Raw genomic sequence first — 12,612 nt, forward strand, 5'->3', positions numbered from 1 at the left:
TACCACATTCATGGTCCAGAGAAGTGCAGGTTTGGAACAATATTGAGCAGCTTCTGGTCGTGAAAGCGGTGAGATTTAATTTCCTGAATAACCTTTCACAGGTGAGAATGTGTTGGTTTGTGTTTTTATATCTATTTTTAAACTATGGTAAAGTTTATATGTGTTAGCTAACGTCTTAGTCTTAAGCAATATTGTGTTAAACTAGCACAATACAACAAGACAATTGCAGATATAGATAATCAAACATGCATCTAATTATTTGGATGCATGTAAATTAGTTTATGTGTTTCATCACTGTTCCTCTTTTGTTTTGTCTTGTGGCTCTCTCTCTCTGATAACGGTGTGGATGATGCAATAATGGCCTTTATGTGAAACTTCCAAATGGAGCTGATGATTGTGAAGGTATTTCCATTCACAAAGTTCAAAGTTATTACTGGAATAAGTGATAACATAGCACGAAATGATGCACAAAGGAACTGGTTTCCCATGTTCAGTTATATTGGATCATTTCATCACTGGGCATGTGGTAGGCCTTACATGTAGTGTGACACTTTATGATCTAACCTTTAATTTAGTTGACACTTATTTTTAGTAAAAGTGTAAAGTAACATGCTGTTTCACATCAGTCAGCACACATCAGTACTGTACATGCCATTCATTTGATGCAAGATAAAAATACAAGCAAATGATCCTGCACACTGAGGGTGTGTTCCCTTGGCAATCGAGCATGTTCAGTAAGTGATATTTGAATTTGGAAAGTAAGCAAACTAGATGTAACTTGAGTGCACATGCTATTTATGGTGCTTGGTACAGTGTAACTGTGTTACTGAAGAGCAAATATGAATATGATGCTCTGGTAGCTGTTTCTGCACTGTCAAAAGCATTAGTGCAATTGGTGCAACTGTTGATTCACCATTAAAGCAAATACCAAATCATCTAGTAGGAAGATATTGAAATGCATTAAAAACTGCAAAATGTATATTTTTTAAATGCTATTAAAGTACATTTGAAAAAAAAAAAAAAAAAACACAGCTCTTAAAAGGTATGTATAAAAACCTATAGTATGCATAGCTGTATACTGAAAAGGTGTAGAAATACTGTATCTACTGCAATCTGTATCATACAGCTGGACCAGTGACAGATGATACTCAATAAGACAGCACAGATCAGCTGACTGTTCCTACTTAAAGATGAACTCTATTAAGTTATGACCACTCAGTTTAAACCACAGAGAGATTGATAGCACTCTATGAATGGGAGAAACTGCAATGCGCAATATGGTGACTCCCAAAAAAGAAGTCCCATCTTCTAAATAAATAAGCCAAGTGGTAACATCATCACATCACTGCAGCTGCTGTTTAAAAGTTCTCATAGAAACAGTTAAGGCCCCAATATACTTAAAAAGAAATTGAACAACGAATGGGTGTGATGCAATTTTGAATAAAATCTGTCCAAAACCGAAGCTGTACACAAGGGAAGAATGTTTGTAACCAAGCAGATCTTGCCCTCCATTGACTACCATAGTAAGGAAAAAACAGATCTGCTTGGTTGTAAACATTCTTCCAAATATCTTCCTTTGTGTACAGCAGAACAAAAAATGCATACAGGTTTGGAACGACTGGAAGGTGAGTAAATGGTGACAGAAATTTCATTTTTGGGTGAACTATCCCTTTAAAGTAGCTCAATTCCGTGGGAAAACTGTGACTTAACAACACTGGTTAGAGTAGTTTGCGGGAGCAGAATTATAAACACAGTGAGGCTATGAAAGCGACCAGTGAGCAGTTGAGTTCATATGTTTAGTGTGGTCGTTTAATGTCCCCAATAACCTCTGGAGTCACTTTTTTCAAGACAAGGGTATTACTGATGTATTTCATGTCAGATTAAAACGCGAATATATCAACTTCTTGTCTAAACTACAGACCTTGTTTCCGGAATTTAACCAAAAACCCATTCAAAAAAACCTTGTTTCTGGGTTTGGCCTACAAAAATACATTGTCCCAGCACAATGTAACACAATGAATCTATATCACCTGAGGAAATATTTTACTGAAGAGTAAAACTTGGAATCATAATTTGTTTCCACCTGCCAGTTTAAATCATGTCAGCACACGGTTTCTTGTAAAACTACATATTTGAGTTCGAATGCTGATATATCGCAGTACAATCGTTCACTTACGGCCATCTTAAAGGGGACATATCATGAAAATCAGACTTTTTCTGTATTTAAGTGCTATAATCGGGTCCCCGGTTCATCTACCAACCCAGAAAATGTGAAAAAGGACAACCCAATAACTAGGCTGAACACCGTTACTGACGATCCTCATTTTGGCTGCGTGAGATTCTCCAGCTTTGTTGTTGTTGAGCTGTTAAAGCTCCGCCCTCTTCTGGAAAGGGGGCCGGGAGCAGCAGCTCATTTGCATTTAAAGGGACACACATAAAAACTGCGTGTTTTTGCTCACACCCAAATAGGGGCAAATTTGACAAGCTATAATAAATGATCTGTGGGGGATTTTGAGCTGAAACTTCACAGACACATTCTGGGGACACCAGAGACTTATGGGCTGTTTACACAACACTGTTTTCAACTAAACACAGGGCCATTTCCATAGGGTTTAGGGGCCCTTCAGGGGAGTGAGTGTATGGCACTGGATCAAACCCCCCTCGATATAGTGAGTGTGCTCGCCTCTCGTGTGAGAGAACAAATGTTCACATTCCCATGCATCCATGCTCCGCCCACAGACCTCACCCGTCACACTGCGTCCTGATTGGATGCTCAGGGACCAAAGACATTGGGGAGTCTAGCACACACCCCCGTGCACGTGTCTCCATATGCTGCAATTTACAGTATTTTATCTGTAAAAGTTATGTTTCTCATTCCTTTACCGTAATTTATACCATAAGTACCAATTTTTTTCAATGGCCGTTCATTTACAGGACATCGGCATTTTGGTGGTCTGAATACACAAACTTTTGAAAACGGGTTTCACAGTGCAAGTTTTTAAAAAGGTCTCTGTGTAAACAACAAAAAACGTGAATCTGTGGAAATTATGACGTCATGCACATGTGCATTACACTATAGTGTTTTATTTTCACGGATTCGTATGAACGGGCATCGTTTTGACAGTGGTGTCGTCTGTACGTGGAAAACTCAAAGGAAAAACTTCTTCGTTTTAAGCATATCGTTGTCATGTAAATGTACCCTAATATTACATCTTGTGAAAAAGGACATAATAGGTCCCCTTTAAATTTGTCAATAAAGTACATACTTTTTTAAGTATATAAATATAATTCAAACCTCATTCATGAGGCCAAAAAGATCATGACCAGTTATATATATTTTTACATACAGAGAGAAAAAGACACAATGACATCATAATAGAAAACATTTTATTGTTATAAATAAATTAAAACTGGAGGAAGGTATAGAGAGAGACAGAGTGAGACAGAGAGAGAGAGAGAGAGAGAGAGAGAGAGAGAGAGAGAGAGAGAGATGCATGTAAACAGGGCTAGTTTCTCTGTACAACACCAGCCAAAATTGCCATTCCCTCCGTTTAAGAAAAGACGAGACTGTGAAAGAAGAAATACAGTAAGCATCCATCAGTGCATTAGAGTATTGTCCAAAATAAATGGCACTGCATACCCAGGCACTGCGACAACCACTTTCCTTGTGGCTGGTCCCCAAAGTTTTTCTGTATGACACTTGGGAACCACAGAGCACTAGGGAAGAGAAGTTACTTGACAACAAAGTACAGAAAAATTGCTGACCTCCAGATCACAATATGACAGCACAAATAAATAATACTCATTGTTTAAAAGAATTAAAAATAGTTGGGAATGCTTATAATACAGTAGTGAAGGGCTGCATAAAATCAAAAGCCATAGTTAATACTGGCCAACCAGTTTACAGTTCTTAAAATTAATGTGTTAATCTGTGTAGTACACTTCCTTAATCCTAATGCTGATGAACAAGTGAAATGGGTGATGCAATATGGTGGGAAAATGAAAGGAAAAAAAAAAGAAAAAAAAAAAAAACTGGACCAGCAGGACTTGTACCAGAATAAGACTTCTCCCCATAAGCCATGTGGGCTTCTCTGTAGAATACACCAACAGGCCTAAAGAGGAAAAACCTTAACAAAAGGTTTAGTAGTACAGCTTTTTGGGCACTTCCCAAGAGAAAGAGTCACGGCCAAAGTGGCCGTAAGCAGCAGTCTTCTGATATATTGGCTTCTTCAGCTCCAGCTCCCTAGAACACATTGGCCATGGATTATTGACTCATCAAAATAAAACTGTACAATTAAAAGGATATCATTGAGCCAATATTGCACGGTTGATTATCATGTAGCCAATTATCATGTAGTTAATAGTGCGCGGTTGAACACCCAGCCAGCCAGAGAAGAGATGAAGCGGTCACTTACCGTTACCCTCATTTGTCACCCTGAAGAAGGAAACCGCAGCATGAAATAGAAAGCAAGTCTAATAGCAAACACTAGCTAACCACTCGAACTTTAACACTTTAGGGTAGAATGAAACACGATGGCTCTGTTCCACAGCGAGAGCTTTACATTCTAAGCAGAATAGAACCTAATTTTAAACGTTCTTCATGCTCACTAATGTGTCACATAAGTAGAGATGTAAATAAAGTCAATAGAGTGCAACAGTCGCATTCCGGAAGTAAAAACTCCATTCGTTTGCTCCATAGAGGAACTGATTTTTAATAATGACGTTAAAGATAGACCTACTGTGAGCTCTGAAGATGTTAATGGATGGTATATGCTTTTGTTTAAGCCATCTGTTTGCATTATTTTTAAAACAATCATGTTTAACAGTGAAATTTGTGGTGGAAAAACTACAATACCCATGATGCTCTATGGAAATTTCACCAATCAGAAAGTCGCAGTGATCAAATCACCCCAAAAGAGCTTGGCAGGGAACATCGAGTTCCATGAAGCACTGCAAATGACATAATCGAGTTTGCTTCGCTATGCTTTCAAAGTACTTGTGTGTATATATAACTTGCATATGGCTTTAGTGAATGAATTTATTACAATTTTGAATTAGTTATCGTTTTGAATGAGTTATTACAATCTGTCTGATGGAATCAGGGGATACAAAGACCCAAAAAGAAAGTGAAGCACAGACAGAAGCAAGAGAAAAAAGAAATGATTCATACCCAAACCTGTTAAGCTGACAGATGAATATAAAAGCGAGCGAGAAGAGTGTGTAAAGACAGCAGGTATTACCTCACAATGACTCCTGGACGAAGATCAAAGTTCTTCTTGACAATTTTGAGCAGCTCCTGCTCAGTCTTTTGGGATGTGCCATAGTGGAAGATGGAAATGGAAAGAGGATGGGCCACTCCAATGGCATAGGAAACCTGTATCATGGAGAAGGAAAACTAACTTTATCAACTTCAAAGAAAAATATACTTGCTCAGCAGAACACAAAATATCTGGCCAACTGACCTGCACAAGAACACGCCTGCACAGTTTGGCCTTTACTAGAGATTTGGCCACCCAGCGGGCAGCGTACGCAGCCGAGCGGTCCACTTTAGTGTAGTCCTTTCCAGAGAAAGCTCCTCCACCGTGGGCTCCCCAGCCCCCATAGGTATCGACAATGATCTTACGACCGGTCAGGCCGGCATCACCCTAAGCCAGTGGAATAGCGTTCAAGTTACCGTGTGCATTCAACTCTCAAGTATTACAACTTTTAGTGAAGATTTACAACCAAAACTGATCACTACCTGAGGGCCTCCAATGACAAAGCGCCCACTGGGCTGCAAGTGGTAGATGGTATCGTCGTCCAGATAAACAGAGGGGACCACAACTTTGATGACTTTATCTTTGAGCGCATCACGCATCTCATCAAGGCAGATGTCTTCGTCGTGCTGCACAGAGACTACAATAGTGTGGACGCGCACCGGCAGCATGGCACCACGATCTTGTCTGTACTGCACTGTAACCTGTTTGTAAAGCACAGAGTCATGTTGCACTGTCAGGAAACAGTCTACACAAGCACTTCTAGCTGTGAAAGAACACACACTTGCATGCACTTTTAGCTGTGCAAGAAGACACATTTTTGTGCTCTGAAATGCAATACCCTGCCATCATAAACCAGCTTGGAGTCCAACATGGAACTCATGCTGGATTTTTCAGCTGGCTAGAGTGCAATAATCGGGTTTTGGAAGAAAAAAAAACTCTATTCAATTTTTTGGAAAAATTGATTTTTAACTATAAACCCGTTACAGACAGACCTACTTTGAGTTACAAGGTTGTTAATCGATTTTGTTGCAGCCATCTGTTTGCATTATTTCAAATTCTTTTTTTGTTTAACATATGAATTTGATGAAAAATGACTACCCATGATGCTGTGTGTGTATATACAGTACAGTCCAAAAGTTTGGAACCACTAAGATTTTTAATGTTTTTAAAAGAAGTTTCGTCTGCTCACCAAGGCTACATTTATTTAATTAAAAATACAGTAAAAACAGTAATATTGTGAAATATTATTACAATTTAAAATAACTGTTTTCTATTTGAATATATTTGACAAAGTAATTTATTCCTGTGATGCAAAGCTGAATTTTCAGCATCGTTACTCCAGTCTTCAGTGTCACATGATCCTTCAGAAATCATTCTAATATGCTGATCTGCTGCTCAAGAAACATTTAATGTGTACAATTGTACAAAATATTTGTGTACAATATTTTTTTTTTCAGGATTATTTGATGAATAGAAAGTTCAAAAGAACAGTGTTTATCTGAAATCTAATCTTTTGTAACATTATAAATGTCTTCACTGCCACTTTTGATTGATTTAATGCATCCTTGCTGAATAAAAGTATTCATTTCTTTAATTTCTTTTCAAAAAAATAAAAATAAAAATTCTTACTGACCCCAAACTTTTGAACGGTAGTGTATAATGCTACAGAAGCTTTGTATTTCAGATAAATGCTGTTCTTTTGAACTTTCTATTCATCAAGGAATCCTGAAAAAACTGTTTTTCAACATTGAAAATAATCATAAATGTTTCTTGAGCAGCAAATCAGCATATTAGAATGATTTCTGAAGGATCATGTGACACTGAAGACTGGAGTAACGATGCTGAAAATTCAGCTTTGCATCACAGGAATAAATTACTTTGTCAAATATATTCAAATAGAAAACAGTTATTTTAAATTGTAATAATATTTCACAATATTACTGTTTTTTACTGTATTTTTAATTAAATAAATGTAGCCTTGGTGAGCAGACGAAACTTCTTTTAAAAACATTAAAAATCTTAGTGGTTCCAAACTTTTGGACTGTACTGTATTACAGTGAATAGAGCGCAACAGTCACATTCAGGAAGTAAAAACTCCATATCAAAACTCCTATTAATTATATCATATTTCATATATATGGTCCAGGGTCATGTATATAAGATATAATTAACTACTTTAAATTAGTTGTTTTATATTTATCCATTTACAATTTGATTATGTAGTTCAGTTGATTATGCTTTATGGGATTGTGGTTTTTCCCCTCACTAAAACCATGAAAGGGTTAGTTCACCCAAAAATGAAAATTCTGTCATTAATTATTCATCTTCATGTCGTTCCACACCCGTAAGACTTTCGTTCATCTTCTGAACACAAATGAAGATCTTTTTGATGAAATCTGAGAACTGACACTTTCAAGCCCCAGAAAGGTAGTAAAGACATCATTGAAGTAATCCAACGCTCGTTGGAGATAAATATTTTGTAAATAAAGTGGTAAATTATGTTTTGTTTGCTCAAACATAGCACACTACTACCTACAGAAAGCTCTCGGATTTCATCAAAAATATCTTAATTTGTGTTCTGAAGATGAACGAAAGTCTTACGGGTGTAGAACGACATGAGGGAGAGTAATTAATGACAGAATTTTCATTTTTGGGTGAACTAATCCTTTATGTACACAGTTTGTACCTTTGTTTTTTGTCTGATTTTGAAATACTTTTTTTGCTTCAAATCAAAGGTTTAGAACGTTATGATTCACCTCAAAGCTGGTTAGTTTGGCTCATGGCTTGTATAATAATTTAAACAAAACAATGGGTGGACACTAATGCACAGTATTCAACAGACCTGAGTCTTGGAGTCTGGGCGCAGCCAGGGCAGGGTGCCGTTTCGCCGCAGTTCAGCCATCTTGGCGTTAAGTTTGTGGGCGAGCACAATAGTGAGTGGCATACATTCCTCTGTCTCATCAGTGGCATAACCGAACATGAGACCCTGAAAGAGTAAGAATATTAATATTGAAATGTCATTAAAAGAGTTTCATTCACGGTTTTTAGGCTGCACTGAATTACCTGGTCGCCAGCCCCAACGTCCTCTTCATTGCGGTCTAAATGAACACCCTGGGCGATGTCTGGAGACTGCTGCTCCAGAGCCACCAGGACATTACAGGTCTTGTAATCAAAGCCTACGGGTTCAGGAGAGAGAATATGGAACTGTTTCAGTAGCTCCAAAGACATTTTTTTGTTTGTTTGTAACCTACCATTCAAAAGTTTGGGATCAGTAAAGATTAATGCTTTCATTCACTCAGGTTTTTGAACGGTAGTGTAAACGCTGCGCTATCTATAATAAAATATATAATCAAACCCACCCTTGGACGAGTCGTCATAGCCAATGTGTTTTATGGTGTCACGGACCACCTTCTGATAGTCCACAACAGCACGAGACGTCACCTCTCCCGCCAGCAAAATCATTCCAGTCTTGGCTACAGTTTCTAGAAAAAGAAAAACGAATGAAAAAGGGCCGTGAAACATTCATAAAGTCAGAAAAACACATGCAAAACTCAAGCAAGTTCTGAAAATCAACATACCACAAGCCACTTTTGCATCTGGGTCTTGCTTCAGGTGAGCGTCCAACACAGCGTCACTAATCTGGTCACATATTTATCTGTACAATACAATAATAACAATGATTAGTATTCTATATATTTGTCAAAATCAACACCATATTTTGCTTGTTTTCAACTAGCTGTGCTTTGAGAATCAACTAGCGGCAGATACACTAAACTTATCAATTTTCCTATAGACATTATTCTTGTGTACATGCATTTGAAATTATATTTGTTTCTGTAAAATCACCTCTGTGTGACATGCATGATAGATGCAGCAGAAGTTCTTTAACATTTCTTTATACACGCTTAAGAAACAGGGAAAAAAAACTTCTGCGACTTCGTTCCCGGTTCGTTTCAATCGGTTTTGGAATTTTGTAAAATGCATATTTTAATTTTAAATCATACAACAGTATATATACAGTAGTCAACATTTGAAGTGGACCAAACAAGTTGTTCTAAAACCTTCTTCTTAGGACAACTTTGAACTTTTTTGATCCTTCAAATGTTGACTACTGTATATATGAATTGTGCTTTAGTGGTTTTTGTTGCCGTGTTGATTTTAACACCTCTGTTAGTGACAAGAACATCTCTCATCACAAGCACAATAGACGCAAACTATGTATAGTTTTCAAGTTATAAAAATGGGTTACACTTTACTTTAAGGTGACGTAGTTACATTGTACTTACTCAAATAAGTACTGAGTAATATTAATTAATTACATAAAATTACAGTTAGGGTTTGGTTTAGGGTTAGTTACTTGTAATTATGCTTAATTTACTGTTATTACTATAGTAAGTACATGAAGCAACCTGTAACATCACCTTAAAATAAAGTGTAACCTAAAAATGACTTTATGGTTCACATATGAAGAATAAATAAGGGCTTTTCAGTGTGTTATGCAACTTTACAATTTTATTTTTATTTTATTTTTGCAAATCTGTTAATTAGTTTAGATCAAATAATATCACACATATTCTTAAATTCAAAAGGTCTTGTCTGTTTTAGATTAAATTTAGGCTAAATGTAAATACATGTTCAATCACAACTGAAACTAAAAGAAATAAAACTACATTTGTAACGAACAAAACCATAGCTGAAGACAAACTAAACCTAAATTTAAAGTATATGAAAATCTTAAAATGCAAAAGTATAACTTTAACTATATGGATAAAACGCAGAGTGGGCGGAGTCTGCGATGAGACCGCATGTTTGATCCCACGTGTCTTCGCTGGGCGCGAGGCTGTGTCTCAAAACCTAGTGTGCTGCCTACATAGACAACATGTTTGAGCATCAGAGGTGGCTTCAGTGTCAGCTGAGATGATTGTGTGTGTGTGTGTGTGTGTGTGTGTGTGTGTGTGTGTGTGTGTGTGTGTGTGTGTGTGTGTGTGTGGAGAAAGTGCTGTCTAGGAAGGCAGCTCACTAGTTTTTGAGACACAACCATAGAAACAAAGTACAATCGCGTTTCAGTCAATAGAAACGTTCAACGTTCATTTAATCTGAGCATTGAATTATATTTATTTAAATGTTTACAAACTTACTTCAGGAAAAAAATAGTTAGAAAAAAATATATATTTAAACAATAAGGAAAATAGAACATGCAGAACAGGTGCTGTTATGTAATAGCGGAGTCGGTACTGTAACGTTACCCAAAGTTTAGTGAGTATATTTTACCTGGATGCCCTTCTCCGACGGACTCCGATGTAAACAAGAAGCAGTCTTCCTCAATAAGAGAGCTGTAGAACCCGTTAATTTCTCCGTTCATCATTTTTAGTTTCTCTTTTGTAGTACTTCACTCACTCGTTTGGAAAACGCAGGAAATCTGTCACCCCTCCGCGGCGTGAGGGTATTTATGGAACGGCCCGCCTCACGTCATCAGGGGCCCGCGCTCTTTCGGCCTCTCAGGTGACTGGACGAAACCATGTTGCGCGGAGGGGGGTGTGGCACAGAAATCTGTGGGGCAGTATGGTAATGTGTCAAGAATGATGTAAACTCGCACGGGATTGCACCCTCAGCGAAGTCCATGAACACACACACACACACACACACTCTTGCGCAATGTAATAACAAACACATGAAAACATACAACACTAACAAAAAACTTACCGTGTTAAAACGTTATTTTCTTGACGTAGCTATACTTTGAAGTACCTTTGAGTAAGTAAATATCATGAATATTAAGACTTGCCTATGTGAACTCACTTTAATTGTTAGCAATGAAGACTTGAAGGATTAGTTCACTTTCAAATTCAAATTTCCTGATAATTTACTCACCCCCATGTCATCCAAGATGTTCATGTCTTTCTTTCTTCAGTGGAAAAGAAATTTAGGTTTTTGATGAAAACATTCCAGGATTTTTCTTCTTATAGTGGACTCCAATGGAGCTCAAATGGTTTAAGGTCAAAATTACAGTTTCAGCAGGTTCAAAGAGCTTTAAACGATACAAGACGAGGAATAAGGGTCTTATCTAGCGAAACCATCGCTCATTTTCTAAAAAAAAAATAAAATTTTATACTTTTTATCCATAAATGCTCATCTTGAACTAGCTCTCTTCTTCTTCTCTATTAGAATTCCAGCAGTGTAGACACTGTTAAGTGTATTACTGCCCTCCACAGGTTAAAGTTTGAAATAAATTGTCATATACAATATGCTAGTGCAAGTATATAGCAATTAGTTCAAACTTTGACCTGTGGAGGGCAGTAATACACTTAACAGTGTCTACACTGCTGGAATTCTAATAGAGAAGAAGAAGAGAGCTAGTTCAAGATGAGCATTTATGGATAAAAAGTATAAAATTTTATTTTTTATTTTTTTAAGAAAATGAGTGATGGTTTCTCTAGATAAGACTCTTATTCCTCGTCTGGTATCATTTAAAACCCTTTGAAGCTCCACTGAAACTAATTTTGACCTTCAACCATTTGAGCTCCATTGAAATCCACTATATGGAGAAAAATCCTGGAATGTTTTCATCAAAAACCTTAATTTCTTTTCGACTGAAGAAAGAGAGACATGAACATCTTGGATGACATGGGGGTGAGTAAATTATCAGGAAAATTTAATTTGAAAGTGAACTAATCCTTTAAAAACATAATTAGCAATTACTTGTACACACTTATAGGACACTATATCACACCATGGTTTAGACACGGTATGGTAATCTTATTTTTTGAAGGACATTCATGTAAACAACGTGTTATATGAATAGCCTATGTAAACATAACTCTTACGCAACTCTTGGTGATAACAATAAAGACTTAAAAACATAATTAACCTTTACTTGTTATGGTTTTACACACATTATAATAAACGTATAGACTACTACATTAACAAAATGTTTTTAGACATGTACAAGAGTATAATATAAACAACATGGTATATAAATATGAAATGTTACATCACACTCTTGTGCAACCTGTGGTGTTAACAAACATTAAAATATATAGCCTAGGTAATGGACTAATGGACTGCTACAACACAAAAGTACCAGAATGCACCATGAAGAACATATAGCACAATATTGTGTAAGTTATCTCATATCTTATTATTTGATGTACCTTGGAGTGTCATGTAAATGTACATCAATATGAAATCCACGTGAACACACAATCTTGCGCAACTTGTGGTGAATGAACACTTAAAAGCACGATTAACCGTAATGTTGGCTTCAGAGGAAACCAAAATACAATTACAAGAGATAAAATGAATGCCCTGAAGATTTGTCCTGCTTTATCGGCTGTCCTGATGTGATTTGAAGAAA

The 12,612-nt window shown here is 36.8% G+C and overlaps 1 protein-coding gene across 1 annotated transcript; it reads right to left on the reverse strand.

Moving 5' to 3' along the window:
• Positions 1–3,370: 3,370 nt before the first annotated feature.
• Positions 3,371–10,705, reverse strand: mat2ab (methionine adenosyltransferase II, alpha b). The gene is made up of 9 exons (XM_048189820.1): positions 10,530–10,705; positions 8,837–8,913; positions 8,618–8,740; positions 8,322–8,434; positions 8,101–8,244; positions 5,741–5,959; positions 5,463–5,645; positions 5,241–5,374; positions 3,371–4,243 (listed from the first exon to the last, which is right to left on the reverse strand). Exons 3-9 carry the CDS (start codon positions 8,718–8,720, stop codon positions 4,141–4,143), a joined length of 999 nt encoding a protein of 332 aa, XP_048045777.1. The 5' UTR covers positions 8,721–8,740; positions 8,837–8,913; positions 10,530–10,705; the 3' UTR covers positions 3,371–4,140.
• Positions 10,706–12,612: the final 1,907 nt, after the last annotated feature.

The sequence above is a fragment of the Megalobrama amblycephala genome, linkage group LG4 (assembly GCF_018812025.1).
Source record: "Megalobrama amblycephala isolate DHTTF-2021 linkage group LG4, ASM1881202v1, whole genome shotgun sequence".
In the NCBI taxonomy this organism is placed as follows: Eukaryota; Metazoa; Chordata; class Actinopteri; order Cypriniformes; family Xenocyprididae; genus Megalobrama; species Megalobrama amblycephala.

Bases quoted from the DNA above. Each gene is read 5' to 3' on its own strand.
- mat2ab (XM_048189820.1), bottom strand. From the start codon at position 8,720: ATGATTTTGCTGGCGGGAGAGGTGACGTCTCGTGCTGTTGTGGACTAT. The intron at 8,245-8,321 runs GTAATTCAGTGC...TTACTCTTTCAG, and splicing joins ACGTTGGGGCTGGCGACCAG to GGTCTCATGTTCGGTTATGC. The intron at 5,960-8,100 runs GTCTGTTGAATA...CTTTACAAACAG, and splicing joins GCCCAGACTCCAAGACTCAG to GTTACAGTGCAGTACAGACA.